The sequence below is a fragment of the Mobula hypostoma genome, chromosome X1, assembly GCF_963921235.1.
Source record: "Mobula hypostoma chromosome X1, sMobHyp1.1, whole genome shotgun sequence".
Lineage (NCBI taxonomy): Eukaryota > Metazoa > Chordata > Chondrichthyes > Myliobatiformes > Myliobatidae > Mobula > Mobula hypostoma.
In genome coordinates, this window is record NC_086128.1 from 33,949,165 (window position 1) to 33,968,540 (window position 19,376).

The window sequence follows — 19,376 nt, forward strand, 5'->3', positions numbered from 1 at the left end:
TGATTCTGTCAAAAAGTACGACACCTTGAGAAGAAGTGCTTCACTAAGCAACACACCATGGGAATGTGGCAGATTTTGACTCTATGCAAGGACACATCCAAACCCAGGATATGTACCACCAAAACCAGCCTCCTTACTTGGTTACACCCGCAGTGGACAACAGCCTGTGAAATTTGAGCTGGATACGGGGTCAGTCATCACCTTGGTAAGCGAATTATCCTTGCACATGATTCCAAAATTCCGACTGCTGAACTTTGTGTTCCGCAGCCACACTGGAGTTAACATAGACATGTTTGGTGTCTTTACAGGAGAATTAGATCACCGGGGGTCCTGTTTCACTTACTGACCCCATGATCTCTGTCTCTGAGGTTGAAGTCAGATCGCCTTTCAAGAGGGTGGACCCTCATAAGGCAACTGACCCCAATGGTGTACCTGGTAGGGCCTTGAAAACCTGTGCCAACCAGCTGGCTAGTGTGTTCAGGGACGTCTTCAATCTCTCATTGCTACAGTCAGAACTTCCTACCTGCTTCAAAATGGCAACAATCATTCCAGTGCCAAAGAATAGCAGAGTGAGCTGCTTTAATGACTATCGTCCAGTAGCACTCATATTGATGGTGATGAAATGCTTTGAGGGGTTGGTCATGTCCAGAATCAACTCCTGTCTAAGCAAGGACCTGGACCCACTGCAACTTGCCAATTGCCACAATAGGTCTACAGTGGATGCAGTCTCACTGACTCTCCACATGGCCTTGGATCACCTGGACAATAGTAATACTTGTGTCTGGCTGCTGTTAATTGACTACAGCTCAGTGTAACACAATCATTCTGACATTTCTGATATTCAATACATTTCTGACCAAAAAGCTCCAAAACATAGGCCTCTGTACTTCCCTCTAACTGGATTCTCGACTTTCTCACTGGAAGACCACAATCTGTGTGGATTGGAAATAACATCTCCACCTCACTGATGATCAACACTGGAGCACCTCAAGGGTGTGTGCTTAGCCCACTACTCTACTCTCTATATACACATGACTCTGTGTCTAGGCACAGCTCAAACAGTGTCTATAAATTTGCTGACGACACAACTGTTGTTGGCAGAATCTCAGATGGTGACAGGAGCCAGATAGATCAGCTGTTTGAGTGGTATCGCAGCAACATCCTTGCATTCAACATCAGTAAGACCAAAGAGCTGATTGTGGACTTCAGAAAGGGTAAGATGAGGGAACACACACCAGTCCTCATCGAGGGATCAGAAGTGGAGAGAGTGAGCAGTTTCAAGTTCCTGGGTGTCAACAACTCTGAGGATCTAACCTGGTCCCAACACATCGATGCAACTAAAAAAAAATAAAAGAAGTGGCTATATTTCATGAGGAGTTTGAGGAGATTTGGTTTGTCACCATGGACACTTGCAAATTTCTACAGTTGTACCATGGAGAGCATTCTAACTGGCTGCATCAACATTTGGCATGGAGGAGGGTGGGGTTAGTGCACAGGATTGAAATAAGCTGCAGAAAGTTGTGAATTCAGTCAGCTCCATCATGGGCACTAGCCTCTCCAGCATCCAGGACATCTTCATGGAGTATTGCTTCAAAAAGACGACGTCCATCATTAAGGACACCCACCACCCAGGGCATGCCCTCTTCTCATTGCTATCATTAGGTAGGAGGTACTGGAGCCTGAAGGCATACACTCAGTGATTCAGGAACAGCTTCTTCCCCTCTGCCATCTGATTTCTGAATGGAAGTTGAACCCACAGACACCACCTCACCTCTTTTTTTCTCTCTTTTTGTGCTAATTTAATTTTAAATATAATATACTTACTGTAATTTACAGTTATGTATTGCAATGTACTCATAACATATTTGAATGTTTTTTGTTGTTCCTGTACCTGCATCTTGATCATTGTAAGAGCTTTATCAGCTATATGGGAGAGAATGGCTAGACCTGTTGCTGTCTGTAAAGTTTTTGTATGTTCTCCATGTGACCGTGTGGGTTTCCTCCAGGTGCTCTGTTTTCCTCTCACAGTCTAAAGATGTACCAGTTAGTAAGTTAATTGTCACATGGTTATAATTGGGCGGTGAGGGCTGGAATTTGCAGTGGGAGGGGAAAGATCCAGTTGTCATGGTCAATGTGGGTACCAACAACATAGGTAGAATGAGGAAAGAGGTTCTGCTGAGGGAATTTGTGCAGCTAGGGACTAAATTAAAAAGCAGAATCAAAATGGTGGTAATCTCTGGATTACTACTTCAGCCACGTGCAAATTGGCACAAGGTCAAAAAGATTAGAGATTTAAATGCGTGGCTCAAGGATTGGTGTGGGAGAAGTAGGTTTGAATTCATGGGAAATTGGCACCAGTATTGGGGAAGGAGGGAGCTGTACCAATGGGACGGGCTCCACCGGAACCATGATGGGTCCTGGATCATAGTGAATTGCATTACTAGGGTATGGATAGGGCTTTAAACCAAATAGTAGGGAGGGGTGAGTTCAACTGATTGGAGAAGTGTGGATAAAGTAAAAGAGAAAAGTGTGGATAAAGATAAAGCAAAAGATAAAAGAGAGAAAAGTAAGAGTGGAGTAAAGCAAAATCAAGTGCAAAGGAGAAAAAGATTGGTGGTGGTTGTCTCTCGGTGTCTGAGGAAGACTAAACATTGTACAGTCATCTGTGGATACGCATGTGGTTTCGGAGGCCGTAGGCCGAAGTACACATGCGGTTGCAGGTTGGACATGGAATGGCGGTTGTTAGAACAGGTGCATACACAGCTTTGTGGTGTCGGTCTCGTCCTGCGGCAAGGCGCTGATTTCGGTCATCCTCAAAGTCAGATGCAGCTTTTCTGGTCAGGGCGCACCACGCAGCCCTGTCGGCTGCGGACTCCTCAAGTTGTCAAGGCTGGACAGGAGAGAGGTGAGGACCACAGCCTTGTGCACCTTGAGCTTGGTTGAAAGCTGAATGTCCTTGTGCTGGGCCTGCAACTGTTCACAATATACATTAACAATTTGGAATAGGGGACCGAGTGTTTCCTGATGATACTAAATTGAGTGGAAAAGCAAATTGTGCAGAAGATACAGAGAGTCTTTAGAGAGATATATATAGGTTAAGTGAGTGGGTAAGGGTCTGGCAGATGGAGTACAGTGTTGGTAAGTGTGAGATCATCCACTTTGGAAAGAAAATGGAAGAGCAGATTATTACTTAAATGGTTAAAAAAAATTGCAGGGACTTGGGGAGTGCTTGTACATGAATCACAAAAGGTTGGTTTGCAGGTGCAGCAGGCTATCAAGAAGGTAAATGGGATGTTGGTCTTCATTGCTAGAGGGATTGAATTTAAGAGCAGGGAGGTTATGCTGCAACTGTACAGTTTACTGTTGAGGCCACACCTGGAGTACTGCATGCAGTTCTGGTCTCTTTACTTGTGGAAGGATATACTGGCTTTAGAGGCGGTGCAGAAGAGGTTCACCAGGTTGATTCCAGAGATGAGGGGGTTAGACTATGAGGAGAGACTGAGTTGCCTGGGACTATACTCGTTGGAATTTAGAAGAAAGAGGAGATCTTATAGAAACATATAAAATTATGAAAGGGATAGATAAGATAGAGGCAGGAAAGTTGTTTCCAACTAGGGGACATAGCCTCAAGATTAGGGGGAGTAGATTCAGGATGGAGATGAGGAGGAACTGCTTTTCCCAGAGAGAGGTGAATCTGTGGAATTCTCTGCCCAATGAAGCAGTGGAGGCTACCTCAGTAAATATATTTAAGACAAGGTTGGATTGATTTTTGCATAGTAGGGGAATTAAGTGTTATGGGGAAAAGGCAGGTAGGTGGAGATGAGTCCATGGCCAGATCAGCCATGATCTTATTGAATGGTGGAGCAGTCTCGACGGGCCGGATGGCCTACTCCTGCTCCCATTTTTTATGTTCTTATGAAGGGCCTGCTGAACCTCTAAATAAAAAAAATTAAATTAAATTGGTTGGCTCAACGTCATGTATACTGTATATTGTTCTGTTTTATTTCAGACATCCATTATTTGGAGTTTACTGAATTCACATGTGGTACCCATGTGTACTAAGGCAAAAAATTCCAGAACCTTCACAATACAGGAGGCTATTTGGCCCGTTAAGTGGACGCCTTGCTGGGAGAGCCATCCCTTCAGCCCTGTTGCCTGGTCCTTTACACGCAGCTCCCAGCTGAAGGCCCTGATTGATTGTTTCCACCACTCCTGAAGGCAGTGAACCCCAGATCATAACTGCTGTCTGACTAAAAGAAGCTCCTTGTCAGACTCCCCTCTGTTTTTATGAATTTCAACTCCCACAAGATATAGGGGCAGAATTAGGCCATTTGGCCCATCAAGTCTGCTCTGCCATTTTATCATGGCTGATCCATTTCCCTCTCAGCCCCAATCTCCTGCCTTCTCCCCATAACCCTTCATGCCCTGACTAATCAAGAATTTATCAACCTCTGCCTTAAACATACCCAATGACTAGGCCTCCACAGTCAACTCAACATGCAAATTAACCTTTAGAGAATCCTGCAAGAGGACTCCCAAGTCCCTTTGCACCTCAGATTTGTGAATTTTCTCTCCATGTAGAAAATAGTCCACACCTTTATATCTTCGACCAAGTGCATGACCATACACTTCCTGACACTACCGACACCTGCCGCTTCTTTGCCCATTCTCCTAATCTAAGTCCTTCTGTAGCCTCTCTGCTTCCTCAAGACTACCTGCCCCTCTACCTATCTTCATATTGCCCACAAGCCTGGCCACAAAGCTATCAATTTTGTCATCCAAATCATTAACATATAACATAAAAAGTGGTCTCAACGCAGGCCCCTGTGGAACCCCACTGGAACACCACTGGTCACTGGCAGCCAAGCAGAAAAGGCTCACTTTATTCCCACTTTGCCAGTCAGCCACTGCTTCATCCATACTAGAATCTTTCCTGTAATACCATGGGCTTGTAGCTTGTTAAAGAGCCTCATGTGTGGCACCTTGTCAAAGGCCTTCTGAAAATACAAGTATACAACATCAACCAGTTCTCCTTTGTCTATCCTGCTTGTTATGTTTTCAAAGAATTCCAAATTCAGGTTCAGATTTATTTGTCACATGTACTTCGAAATACAGTGAAATGTGTCATTTGCGCTAACAATACACCCTAAGGATGTGCTGGGGGCAGTCTACAAATATCGCCACACATTCTCGCGCCAATATAGCATGCCTGCAATGCTCAACAAAACTACACAAGCAACAATAATAATAATAACAACAAAACAACAGCAAACAAACCCCTTTCCCACCCGCACACACACAGAAGGCGTCCAATTCCAGGACAGGCCACCTCTGGGCCTCCAGTCCTTGGCATATAAAGGAGAGTTTGAACTTGGCATTCCCACTTTTTCTCACTTGTTTCCATTTCTTTTTTAGATCAGAAGCTTATTCAGAATGGGCGGAAAAACATCCAAGACTAAGCCTGTGCCATACACCAGTTTCCCTTTCCTTGATGACAGCGATACCATAGAAGCAATCAAAGCAGTTCACTCCCTCTTCATTCTGCGTGGCCTTCCAGGCAGCGGGAAGTCTACCATTGCCAAAAAAATCACAGAAAAATATTCGGGGATCTCTGCTGTCGCTTCTGCTGATGACTTCGAGCTCATTCCCCAGGTGGATGAATCTGAGGCAGACCGTAGTAGGTACGACAGGTTGGACCAGAAAATCCATCAGTGGTTTGAAGAAGATAAGAAGGTCCTTGTGGTTGATGACACCCATCATGATTTGAAACGCCTGGACTATCTCTTTGATCTTGCCAGAGACAAGGACTACATTGTCTTCATTGTTAACTGTAGAATGGAGGAGAGCAACAACTTCCAGCTTCTGGTCAAAAACAGCCACTGGAAATTCTCTGTGGAGATGATGGAACAGCTGGAGCCAATTTTGAAGAAGAACATAATCCCATACTACTTTGGTTGGTTCTTGGTGAAAGAAGATGGGGAGAAGATGCGCAGAATTGCAATGCAATTCCTGGATCAGCTCAGCAAAAATGAGACATTTCTGAAAGAGTTTGTAAAATGTATATAGTTTTTTTTGTTATTGAATATTTTTTTGGTGTTGGGGATGGGCTGGACCTTTGTCTCACAGGCACAGTCCTGGCTGATTTAATTCCACTGAAAGTTTTTTGCAGTGCCTGAAGCACTGCTTTATATATTGTAATCCAGTGACCAGCCTCTTCCTGAAGGCTGAGGCAGGGTTACGAGGTCAGAGCAGCTGTCCAGAGTGTCTCCATCCTCTGTTGGCAAGCTGTAGAGACATCACAACACTGCCTATTGCAGTCCTCAACCAACCTACTGAACACAAACAGCAGGGAAAGTCAATGCTAGCTTGATAAGAATGGATTGGAGTGGATGAGCCTTTAAATGCATATGCGATAAATAAACGATAAAATTTGAGATATCTGCAGCTGTGAGATGGCCTTTCAGCTCATTACATCAATGCCAGCCAATCACCAAAAATAAAAATAAAGCAAAAAAGCCCAGGTAGATTGAACTAGGCAGAAAAACAGGTTGGCAAGGACTTGATGGGACGAAGGGTATGCTTCTGTGCTGTAGTGCTCTATGACTCTTGGCTGTGCATTAAATGTATTTTGTTTACTGCAGATGTGGAATGGGACTCCAGCAAGGATTTCAACCTGCAGGAGTATTTCCAGAAGACCCCCAGGATGTTGCATTGTACCACAAAGTTCTGCAACTATGGAAAGGTTCCAAATTGTGAATCTTATGCTGAGGCCAAGGTTAGTAACTGGCTCTTCAATTGCGACTTATTGTTAGAATACAAATTGACTAGAAGTTCAAGCTCATTGCCATGAGTGAACGTACCCAGGGTATAATGCCATAAAAATTAGCCTTTTGCAGCAGCAGCACAGTGCGTTACAAATATAAATCATACAAATTTAAATTAACAAATTATATGTAGCTTACACAACACAGTAAACAAAAACAACAATAACATTCAAACAAGTTGGGGAAAATATAGTCTGAGGTTTTTTCACGTCAGCTCAAGAATCTGATGGCACTGGGGAGAAAACTGGGGCTTCAGGCTCTTGTACTTCCTGCCTGATGGCAACAATGAGGAGGTGACATGGCCTGATTTGGTGGGGCTCCTTAATGATTGCTGTTGCCTTCCTGATACATTGCCTCTTGTCGACGACCTCAATGGTGGGGAGAGCGGTACTCATGAAAGAATTGGCAGAACCTACCACGCTGTAGTCTATTGTGTTCCTGTGCATTGGAGTTTCCATACCAGGCCTCAATGCAACCGGTCAGAACTGTATGTATGTACAATTTGTCAGTCATCGATAGCAGACCAAACTTCCCTAACCTTCTAACAAAGCAGAGACACTGGTGAGGTTCTCCCTGGTAGGTTCCAGTACAAGCTGCGCTAAGAATCCATCTCGGAGGCACGCCACAAACTCCCTTATCCGGATTATTTCAGAAGGTTATCCTTCCAGCTCCAGAGTGTTTATTCTGCATGCTAAGGTTCTATTTCTCAGGGAGAGTGGGGTGGTGGGGGTGGGGGTGGAGAGAGAGAGAATTAATCTAAATCTGTAGGATTACTTTTGTAGGGCTTTGAAGGAGGTGCAAAGTGAATCAGAATCAGGTTTATTATCACCGGCATGTGACGTGAAATTTGTTAACTTAGCAGCAGTTCAATGCAATACATAATATAGCAGAGAAAAAAATAAACAAGTAAATCAATTACAGTATACGTATATTGAATAGTTTTTAAAGTGCAAGAACAGAAATACTGAATATTAAAAAAAAGTGAGGTAGTGTCCAAGGGTTCAATGCCCATTTAGGAACCGGATGGCAGAGGGAAGAAGCTATTCCTGAATCACTGAGTGTGTGCCTTCAGGCTTCTGTACCTCCTTCCTGATGGTAACAGTGACAAAAGGGTATGCCCTGGGTGCTGGAGGTCCTTAATAATGGACACTGCCTTTCTGAGACACCACTCCTTGAAGATGTCCTGGGTACTTAGTAGGCTAGAACCCAAAATGGAGCTGACTAGATTTATAACCCTCTGCAGCTTCTTTCGGTCCTGTGCAGTAGCCCCTCCATACCAGTCAGTGATGCAGCCTGTCAGAACGCTCTCCACAGTACAACTATAGAAGTTTTTGAGTGTATTTGTTGACATACCAAATCACTTCAAACTCCTAATAAAGTATAGCCGCTGTCTTGCCTTCTTTATAACTACATCAATCTGTTGGGACCAGGTTAGATTCTCAGAAATCTTGACACCCAGGAACTTGAAACTGCTCACTCTCTCCACTTCTGATCCCTCTATGAGGATTGGTATGTGTTCCTTCGTCTTACCCTTCCTGAAGTCCACAATCAGCTCTTTCATCTTACTGACATTGAGTGTCAGGTTGTTACTGTGGCACCACTCCACTGGTTGGCATATCTCACTCCTGTACGCCCTCTCATCACCACCTGAGATTCTACCAACAATGGTTGTATCGTCAGCAAATTTATAGATGGTATTTGAGCTATGCCTAGCCACACGGTCATGTGTATATAGAGAGTAGAGCAGTGGGCTAAGCACACACCCCTGAGGTGTGCCAGTGTTGATCGTCAATGAGGAGGAGATGTTATCACCAATCCGCACAGATTATGGTCTTCCGGATAGGAAGCCGAGGATCTAATTGCAGATGGAGGTACAGAGGCCCAGGTTCTGCAACTTCTCAATCGTGATTGTGGGAATGATGGTATTAAATGCTGAGCTATAGTCGAGGAACAGCATCCTGACATAGGTGTTTGTGTTGTCCAGGTGGTCTAAAGCCGTGTGGAGAGCCATTGAGATTGTGTCTGCCTTTGACCTATTGTGGTGATAGGCAAATTGCAGTGGGTCCAGGTCCTTGCTGAGACAGGAGTTCAGTCTAGTCATAACCAACCTCTCAAAGCATTTCATCACTGTCGATGTGAGTGCTACCAGACAATAGTCATTAAGGCAGCCCACATTATTCTTATTAGGCACTGGTATAATTGTTGCCTTTTTTGAAGCAAGTGGGAACTTCGCCCACTTGGAATAGCTGTCACATGTACATCATGCAGCACCTGTTTATACATTGATGGTCTTGCACAAATGTTGATAATATTGAGTCGAATGATCGTAGAATAGTACAAACCCTTTAAACTACTTCAAGACCAGTCTAACCCTTCCCTCCTACACAGTCCTCCATTTTTCTTTCATCTGTGTGCCTATCTAAGAGTCTCTTAAACATCCCTAGTCTATCTGCCTCTACCGCCACTCCCGGCAGCATGTTCCACACACGCACCTCTGTTTTTTAAAAAAAACAACCAACCTCTGGTATTTCCCCCCCCCCCCCATACTTCCCTCTAATCATCAATATGACCTCTTGTATTAACCATTTCTGCCCTGGGAAAAAGGCACTGGCTGTCCACTCTCTGCCTCTTATCATCTTATACACCTCTATCAAGTCACCTTTTGCTTCAAAATAGAAAAACCCTAGATGATACCATTTATTTGAGTGTCTGAATCAAGAGATTTTTTTCAGTCAGAGGACGCTATAATGGTAAATTAGGTGGTGGTGGGTTTGTGTTTTTTGATGGATTTGGTAAGAAGACGGAGGAGCCACCTTCTTGGATAGTCAGATAAGGCCTGTATTTAATGTCTCGTGACATAAACACAGTCAATAGATGAAATGCTGCAGTAGTCCTGGGAGGGGGCACCCAATTTTGTTCACACCGTAGGGCAGTGATACTGAGCAAACTAGGTGTGGGCCACATCTGTGATGTGGCAAAGATGTGCTCTAGAAATAGCCACACCTCAGAGTAGCTACAGCACTGACATCTGTGTTTGCCCCCTAAAAAACACAATCAGGAAACATCCTATCAGCAAGGCATTTGATAAGGTACCCCTTGCAAGGCTTATTGAGAAAGTAAGGAGGCATGGGATCCAAGGGGACATTGCTTTGTGGATCCAGAACTGGCTTGCTCACGGAGGGCAAAGAGTGGTTGTGGACAGGTCATATTCTGCATGGAGGTCGGTGACCAGTGGTGTGCCTCAGGGATCTGTTCTGGGACCCTTTACTCTTTGTGATTTTTATAAATGACCTGGATGAAGAAGTGGAAGGATGGGTTAGTAAGTTTGCTGATGACACAAAGGTTGGAGGTGTTGTAGATAGTGTGGAGGGCTGTCAGAGGTTACAGCGGGACATTGATAGGATGCAAAACTGGGCCAAGAAGTGGCAGAGGGAGTTCAACCCAGATAGCTGTGAGGTGGTCCAATTTGATAGGTCAGATATGATGGCAGAATATAGTATTAATGGTAAGAATCTTGGCAGTGTGGAGGATCAGAGGGATCTTGGGGTCCGAGTCCAAAGGACGCTCAAAGTAGCTGCACAGGTTGACTCTGTGATAAAGAACACATACGGTGTATTGGCCCTCATCAATCGTGGAATTGAATTTAGGAGCCGAAAGGTAATGTTGCAGCTATATAGGACCCTGGTCAGACCCTACTTGGAGTACTGTGCTCAGTTCTAGTTGCCTCACTACAGGAAGGATGTGGAAACCATAGAAAGGGTGCAGAGGAGATTTACAAGGATGTTGCCTGGATTGGGGGGCATGTGTTATGAAGACAGGTTGAGTGAACTCAGCCTTTTCTCCTTGGAGCGACAGAGGGTGGGAGGTGACCTGATGGAGGTATTTAAGATGATGAGAGGCATTGATCGTGTGGATAGTCAGAGGCTTTTTCCCAGGGCTGAAATGGCTGCCACAAGAGGGCACAGGTTTAAGGTGCTGGGGAGTAGGTACAGAGGAGATGTCAGGGGTAAGTTTTTACACATAGAGAGTGGTGAGTGCGTGGAATGGGCTGCCGGCAACGGTGGTGGAGGCGGATACGATAGGATCTTTTAAGAGACTTTTGGATAGGTACATGGAGCTTAGAAAAATAGAGGGCTATGGGTAAGCCTAGTAATTTCTAAGGTAGGGACATGTTCAGCACAACTTTGTGGGCCTAAGGGCCTGTATTGTGCTGTAGGTTTTCTATGTTTCTAATAGTGTCCTCTGGTCACTAGTTAAGTGATTAAAAATGTCCTCAACACCTACAGTCAAGCAATTAATCACCTCCCTCATGTAAGAAGCAAAAGGCTTGATGGAATTCTTTCCACTGTCCTTGATGGGTTCAGCCTCAATAATGCTGAAGCTCAACACCAAGGCTTGGTAGTGTAACACCATTACAGTGCTAGTGACTTGGGTTCAATTTCCACTGCTCTCTGTAAGGAATTTGTACATTCTCTACATTACATAGAAACATAGAAAATAGGTGCAGGAGTAGGCCATTCGGCCCTTCGAGCCTGCACCGCCATTTATTATGATCATAGCTGATCATCCAACTCAGAACCCCGCCCCAGCCTTCCCTCCATACCCCCTGACCCCCGTAGCCACAAGGGCCATATCTAACTCCCTCTTAAATATAGCCAATGAACTGGCCTCAACAGTTTCCTGTGGCAGAGAATTCCACAGATTCACCACTCTCTGTGTGAAGAAGTTTTTCCTAATCTCGGTCCTAAAAGGCTTCCCCTCTATCCTCAAACTGTGGCCCCTTGTTCTGGACTTCCCCAACATCGGGAACAATCTTCCTGCATCTAGCCTGTCCAATCCCTTTAGGATTTTATACGTTTCAATCAGATCCCCCCTCAATCTTCTAAATTCCAACGAGTACAAGCCCAGTTCATCCAGTCTTTCTTCATATGAAAGTCCATGTGGGTCTCCTCTGGTTTCTCAGATTTCCCACATTCCAAAGACGTATGGGTTAGGGTCGTAAGCTGTGCGCATACTACTTTGGCGCCGGACACATGGCGACACTTGCGGCTGCCACCAACACATCCTTGAACTCTATTGGTCAGTGATGCAAATGACATATTTCACTACAAGTGTTGATATACAGGTGACAAATAAAGCTACTATTTAATCTTCATCATCCAGGGCAAGGCAACCTGTTAGCTCGTGATGGGCCAAACTAATCTTCTGCATGTTGTATTTTTTTTTAAAAAGCAAGTCATTGAGATAGCACCTTGCACGTTCCTTTCAGGACATCAGTGGGTGTCCTGCACTTAGAAATATAGTCACTTGTCATTTAAGACTCCCTGAAGTAAATGTGATCCAAAGATGTCAGTTACAGTAGTATATCAGGAAAGAAAAGTTTCAATTAATGAAGGTGGAGGTCATGATAAGTAACCATATGTGTACCTTTTTTAGGTTGTTGAACGATCCCTTTCAAAATCCTTTGTCCTGAAGGTTTCAGCATTGTTTGTCACACCCAGAACAGCGGGAGCCCGTGTTTTGATGGACGAGCACCAGAAGCAGCTCTGGCCTGAAGAAGAAGAGCACGAAGGTGCAGGTAGTTGTGGAGATGAGAAGGCACTGCCACGTGGCAGCAGATCCCACATCACATTGGCATGTGCTCCTGGAGTGCAGGCTGTTCAGACCGGAATCGATCTGCTCAGTATCTTGAAGATCGAGGAAGAAAAACCCAACCCTGAATTTCACATCACGTTGGAAGAAGGTCAACTTTTGGGCTTAGGTCAAGGGGTGTGGATCGTCAACCTGCCCAAACCAATTGAAGTTAACACCATTTTCTCTGGGTTTTATGCAAAAAAGGAATCCACCAATGAATGAAAGAATGTTTTAAAAACAAATTCCTCGTGTTGACAATTTTTACTTAGTTATGAGGCACAAAACTTTCAAATAGTTAAAATCTGTGGTACATTTGATGTAATCTCTTCCAAACACAGTATGGGGAATCTTGTTTTAAACTGTTGGGCTAGACTTTTCTATTTTCGTCTAAAATTGTTCTGTAATTGCAATATTCTGGTAAGCCATTTGCTTTGCTTTAAGTGTAACCATATGCTTAGGGTATAATTTCACTACCAAGCCAAATCAGCTACCCTGCCAGATCAGATCCATTGGTGATTTAACCAAGGCAAGGTTATCTTATGGCAAGGCTGCATTTAACTGTTCTGTTGTGGCCTGTTCAAGTTTAGATGACAGTGTAGAGGGAATTAGAATTTGTTTGTTGTGGTAAGTTTCATGTTAAAATAAGAGCTCTTTGGCAGCTCAGTTTGAAAGAGGTGGATACAGACTTTAAGGATCCTACGCCACTGTTTGTAAGCAGTCAGAATGACACTGCTTTTGTTGTTATGTGAAATTAAAGATTCAATAAATGAGTTGCAACAATCTGGTTCATCAGTATATTTTGATTTTACCTCAAGCAATCATATGCTGGACAAATTACTTGCTAGCTTGACCCCAATAGTAGTAGATAGATGCTTGTGTGATAAGTCAGTGGTATATGTTGATAAATGATACTATTGGCTAATTATACCAAAAGAAATGGGAGGGAGTAGGGATAGGTGCTGAATGTTGATATGCTCAGGTCATACCAATTTTCTACAAAAAACTTTGTACAATACAAATTGCACGTTATAACAAATGATAGCCTAGACATAGGTACTGAGTTGTCTAAATTCATGTCAGAACAGACAGCAGTCTAATACCATTATTAAACCTTTCAAGAGTAGAGGAGGTGTTAGTGCATGAAGAATCCATGTTGTGCTGGAGAGAATAGATGGGAAGGAAACATTGTAAGCACTGAACACACAAATTTGAATTCTTCTTTAGAGATAAAGTTCCAGTGAACTCAATGGAATGAAGTTCGGAAGCAGAGTTCAATACATTACGTGGTTAACGCTGCAACAGAAGGTGAACTTCAATCCCAGTGGTGCACCAATCAGCATATGTGTATAACAAGAACTAGACTGGAAACAGTAAGAAATAAGCACAAAGAGGGTGGGTTTGAATCTAGCTGCAAAGTAAATTCATGTTAGATATCTAATACCACTATGCATAAAACATTAATACACTGTATAAAATGAAGGCTTCACCCAAATGATGTCTCACTGAGGGCTGCAGAAGATGCTAAGAAATTTTAAGGATTATTTGAAAAGGTGAGAGAAAGTGAGAATAGTGCACAGGGTATCAAACAGCATCTGTAGAAAGACTAGTAACATGAAATAACTCACTTTCCACCTAACAAACTAACTTTCATATATCTGCATGTTTCAAACAGCCTTATCAAATACAGTATATATAATACAGATGCCAACCAGTTATCAATATTGGATTTATGAATTCTTTCTTACTTTGGAGGACTTTCTACAAATCTATTTCTCCCTAAACAAATAGCAAGACTTTCTACCCAAAAAGAATGCACCGAATTCCATCAAAAACTTATTCCAGAAACGATTATTTATTCTCAGCAATGTACTTCATCTCTTTTACCTCTACGATGGATTCTGGTCAATCTCCAGCAACTGATATTAAACTGCTAGTTCCTGATTACTTTCAATATTGACATTTATAATATAACATTTGATAATACAAAGAAAATTCAATTCCTGAACCTAGATCCTTGGAAAATATATGCTTAATTTACTCCATTTAATTATGGAAACCTTTCCATTATGTTGCTAATGATTATTTAAAAAAAAATTAAATCCAATAGGTTTTGTTGCTTTCTTGTTCAGTTCCTCTACACTACTTCTTTAATTTTTCTCTATTGTGAAGTAGCACAAAATCATTCATTTGACTAGTCTTCTATTTCCTAATTACCCACTATAGCACTTTCCCTGTATGCTGAAAACATCAAGAGGGGATAGAATTAGCCTGGAGACAGTATGTGGGTGATCACCACAAGCCACTGAGCCCACTAAATTGGGTTAGTTAAGTAAAACCATTTAATGAGAATATTACCAACAGAATTCAGACCACGGGAGGGCAGAAACAGGTGTGTTGGAGTTAAAACACCCATTGAGCAATCATTTTATTTTTACTTCACTTTGTACATGAATACTGTACAGCGTGTACATATTGTACAGCAGTAAAACACTGAGAAATGATACAATCAGAACAAAGTATGTACTGTATAATATACATCACAAGGCTCACTAGGGAAATACATTACACAAAATAGGAAACATATTCAAAACCCTTCAAGAGGTGCAGTTGGAGTCTTGCCACCAGCACTCCTTAACTATAAAATTACTCATGAAGGTTACAAACTCTATATATAAATGTTTGAATGTTTATGCTTAAGGAGTGATAATATTGGATATAATAATCAGTGGGAGGAGTTAAAGTCACCGTAAAGCTGAAATTAACAGTACTAACAGAGCCATGGATCAAGCCCTTAAATGTTTGATGATGCATTCAGCTCAACCTTTGTATACTTTATGATTCAATAACTCCTCCAGGCCATTTCTCCAAAGCCAAAATGTTAATAAAACAATAAACAAAGCAACATGTCAATGCTAAACTTGCTGATTTATTTAAAAAGGAAATTACTTCATTTTCTTTAGTTATTCTTAAAAAAAAAACAGCAGTCTGACATTTTGCATTTGGCAAATTTCAGTGCAGAAACAGGTACAAAAATAAAAAGATCAACCCTGCCCATCATCAACCAGACCTTGAAAAATCAAAACTTTTCGAGTGCATGTCCCTATACCCCATGTCCCTCATCTGCCATGGTAACAATAAGCTTGAAGCAAAACAAAATTTAAATGATTTTCAGTGACAGAGAACACAAAACGTTATCAAAATAACCATGAGCAATTATTTTAATGTTTCAGGTATAGGTAATTTTTCCATATTCTGAAGCACCTCAAATTTCCTATCTTGTGCACTTTCAAATTTGTTTCACATTTTCTGCTTTTACTTCAGTTTTACAGCATGCAAAATCTTTAAGTTCATCCCTTAGTTACTAAGAGTGAACAGATACAAAAGCTTAGGTCTCTGATCTAAGTCCATGTTCTATTCAGTTTACAGGAGTATTTAAGTATTCCATTCTCTGAAGGTACAGTAGTGAAAATGTGTTGAACTCAGTGTCTTTTAACTTTTCCTTGGAATCCAGTTTGAAACTGAAGCTAATGCCTCAATCATTCTCTTCATGAACCAGATGACCTTTAACTTTGGATTCAGTCTTTATTGAATAAATTGCTTTCAAGTTGAGCATCAAAAATTTAGACTCTACCACTTGCTTTTGTTTCCAAGAAAAGTGGAAGACAGAAAAATGGCCAGAGATAATGATGATCATCAAATTGGTCCCTGCAGGGAGTGGTTGCCCAGAGGCAGGATGGCTGTCATAGAAGGCAGACACTTGGCATTTTTGAATAATTATTTGCAAGTATTAGATGAACACCAATACACAGGGAATCGTAATCCTTATAAAAAGTTTACTTACTTGGCAGGCTTTAAGAATTAATGGGGGAAAACTTCTCTATCTTAGAAAAAAATGTTAGAAATCTTAAGTAGGATTTACACATTAAAAATTGATGGCAATACAACAAATTGTTATAAACTAAATTTTAAATTAAAAGCTAAGTATTAGACCAAAACATTTAAATAGTTTTCCACAATGTATCATTCAGAAGTAAGATCCTAACACCCGGATGTTGGATAGTGTTATAGTTGAAGGTTTGTTAAAGATGTGAGCAGGAAAACACATTTAGAATTGCAACTGCTGCAACACAATGATCCATAAATTACCAGAAAATATGTTCTCATAAAGTGTTTTCAGAAACCCTCAATTCCATGCAAAGAAAGAACAAGCTTCTAAATTTATAGTTGGGATAGGAAATCCTTCTTCAGAATATACTATTCATAATCTTAAAGCATATTTTCAAAAAAGTAGCCTTTTATCATAAGCAAATACACTGTAATAGCAATTTTTAGAATGGCTACCTTTAAATCTGTTGCAGATTAATGCATGTTTGCCCTGTCAATTTCTTATACAAATTTATCATAACTATTCCCTTATAGTTTGGGTTAATTAAGATATTGTTACTGGATAAAGGTTATATACAAGCACCAATTTCACTGCTCAAATGACAAGCAATAAAGGATTTTCATGAAGTATAGTTTGTATTTTAAACCATTAAAATACGGGGGGGGGGGGATGAAAGACTTGGACAACCTATTTTCTTAGGTTGGTAAGAACATTTTTAATGCTTTAAGAACACCTTCAAAAATATTGTGTTGAAGACATTCCAAACATTTTTCTAGAACCATGCATCAATAGACCAGCCTCATTTTTTAAATGCAAGGTGTACTTTAACTTACCTATTTGTCATTCCAAACAATTGAATCATAATGTTCTTTATAATTTTCTATGAGTATGTTAACCAGTCTTAATGGTTTTTACTGTTACCTGGTCTACATCATTGTAGAATTTGGAAAGATATTGACAATTTTATGTTTTGTCAGCTTTATGTAAAGCTCAGTCTAGACAAATGGTGTGATCCTACTCCTGGAATGAATGAATGCTGACTGACCCACATGAAAATGAACCTAGTTATTATAAATTAAAAGGGTGCCACTAGTAACTTTGAAATGGACTCTGCAATTTCCTAATCTGTTAAACTAATGAAACAAGCATGGGTCATTTGCATTTTATCAAGTTAAACCCCAGAAGTTAGCTGGATGGAATATTGCAAAATTGCACTAAAATTAGGTACATTAAAAAAAATCTCGATAAACCTGATTTAGAAGGAACTGGTGTACCAATTATTGAATGTACAGCCAAAGAGATGTGAGAGCTCCTTAATTTCATGGACATAAATTACTATCTAGGAGGGTTACTATCTTGATGAACAGGACATTTGTTTTAAGTGTTTAGGATTTGAACACATGCTTTGTGAAAGATCAACATTTACCTAGGTATTCTTCTCAATAAAAAACTCGGATTCTTAAAATCATGTTTTTCTTTAGATATGATTTCAGTGAAAGGCCTACAGTGACAGATTATTCTCTCTAAAGCTGTTTTCTCTCCTTATATCCACATCACTAAAATATCTCACAAAAAACATTTAACAAGATGAAGAAAGGGCAAAATTAATCCAAATTGATCAAATAAAATGCACAGTTTTAAGTTTATCCTCCTGTCAAGCCCACCTTGTTCAATAAAAGGTATCTGGACAGAAAGAGCTGTACTCTGCAGAATTAGAAACTTATCCACTTTGCAACCAATAGACAGAAACTAGGTAATTCGGCAAATGAACTTACATCTACAGATCTCCCTGAACCATCTGAATCTCCTGCTTCTCAGTGCAATATTTATTTTAAAAAACAAAGCAGCCCTCCATTGCACTCATTGCTCATAGAGCAGTTACTGGGTATTTGTTTGACATATGCAGAAGAATGTATAGATGGTATTAAACACTGACCATGGCAGAGATAAATTAGCACGAGTTCAAATTAATGGTGTGAACATAAAAAACATCAGTGATGCCATCTGCAAAGACTCTTTGTGATAACTAAATCATTTTGGGGACGTCTATACAATGTTTCTGGAGCTCTAGAACTGGAGGTTGACTGCAGTGATGGTTCACATTTCTTTTCTGGTTTATTGTAAGTGTGCATTTGTGTAATTCTGGGCTAAGCTCATGTAGACAGATCTATTAAGTGCAAGGTATTATGAAACTTTTGACAACTTCCAGAACTTCAGTGTTTTTCCTCATTTGATCTGATGGCTCTGATGCTCCATTGACAGATGTAACTTAAAATTATGGCATACTTCTTGCTAATACACTTGTAAAACTAACAAGTATTTAACTGAACCATTTTCCCATCTAAGCTCGCCCCCATCCATTCTACTTGGGCTGCTTTCTCATTTAACAAGGCAGATTACCTGGAAAGGCCAGAGACTAATAAAGTAATGTGCTCCAGAAATCACTTAAAAATTGGCCACTCCGAGAAGAAAAATCTGCTGCTTCTTTGAGGAAAAAAGCTGATTTTCTAAATTGAAGGAAATATTCATCTACGTAGAAGTTCAAAGATTATTTACCTAACTGAAAATCAATAGTAGAAGGGACTGCATACTTAAAAAAAAACTGAGGTAATCCTTTTTATTTTCCATGATTATAAAAACAAAGCATTAATAGGTCAGTTTCACGTCCTGTGGTAACAGTTTTTTCCCCCAACAGTACATACAATTAGATGAATACAAGAGGTATTCAACCGAAACATTGAAGATTTTTCTTCTAAATAGATTAAACACAGGGAAACATGGGTATTTATTTATTTTTGCTCGAGTTACACCCAGTGACATTAAACAAATCGTTGTGCATTAGCCAAACTGGAAGAAAAAATTCCCAGGACCAGATGCTGAAAAGAGAGAAAGAAATATCCAGTATTAGTATCATAAGTAAATCTTCAACACCAAAAATTATATTCTTTTGCAATGACAACTTAAGAATTTGGTCACAGAAATATTATTTATTTACAAGATGTGTACGTGACTGGCACAGCCACTATTTATTA

General features: G+C 40.9%; 2 protein-coding genes across 3 annotated transcripts in view; one reads left to right on the forward strand and one right to left on the reverse strand.

Annotated features, from left to right (window-relative positions):
- The window catches only part of LOC134340603 (2',3'-cyclic-nucleotide 3'-phosphodiesterase-like), a 31,100-nt gene extending 17,845 nt beyond the window's left edge, over positions 1-13,255 (forward strand). Inside the window, exons 2-4 of one of the 2 annotated variants that reach the window (XM_063038038.1) lie at positions 5,416-6,058; positions 6,642-6,775; positions 12,261-13,255. In XM_063038038.1, coding sequence (XP_062894108.1) covers positions 5,416-6,058; positions 6,642-6,775; positions 12,261-12,680 — 1,197 coding nt within the window. In that variant the 3' untranslated portion in view covers positions 12,681-13,255. The remainder of the gene's footprint in view (positions 1-5,415; positions 6,059-6,641; positions 6,776-12,260) is intronic. The other variant, XM_063038039.1, reaches the window with a different exon arrangement.
- A 5,855-nt stretch (positions 13,256-19,110) lies between these two features.
- dnajc7 (DnaJ (Hsp40) homolog, subfamily C, member 7) overlaps positions 19,111-19,376 on the reverse strand; it is a 35,602-nt gene continuing 35,336 nt past the window's right edge. The window contains exon 14 of the mRNA XM_063038105.1: positions 19,111-19,220. Within this exon, the coding sequence (XP_062894175.1) occupies positions 19,183-19,220 (38 nt within the window). The 3' untranslated portion in view covers positions 19,111-19,182. The remainder of the gene's footprint in view (positions 19,221-19,376) is intronic.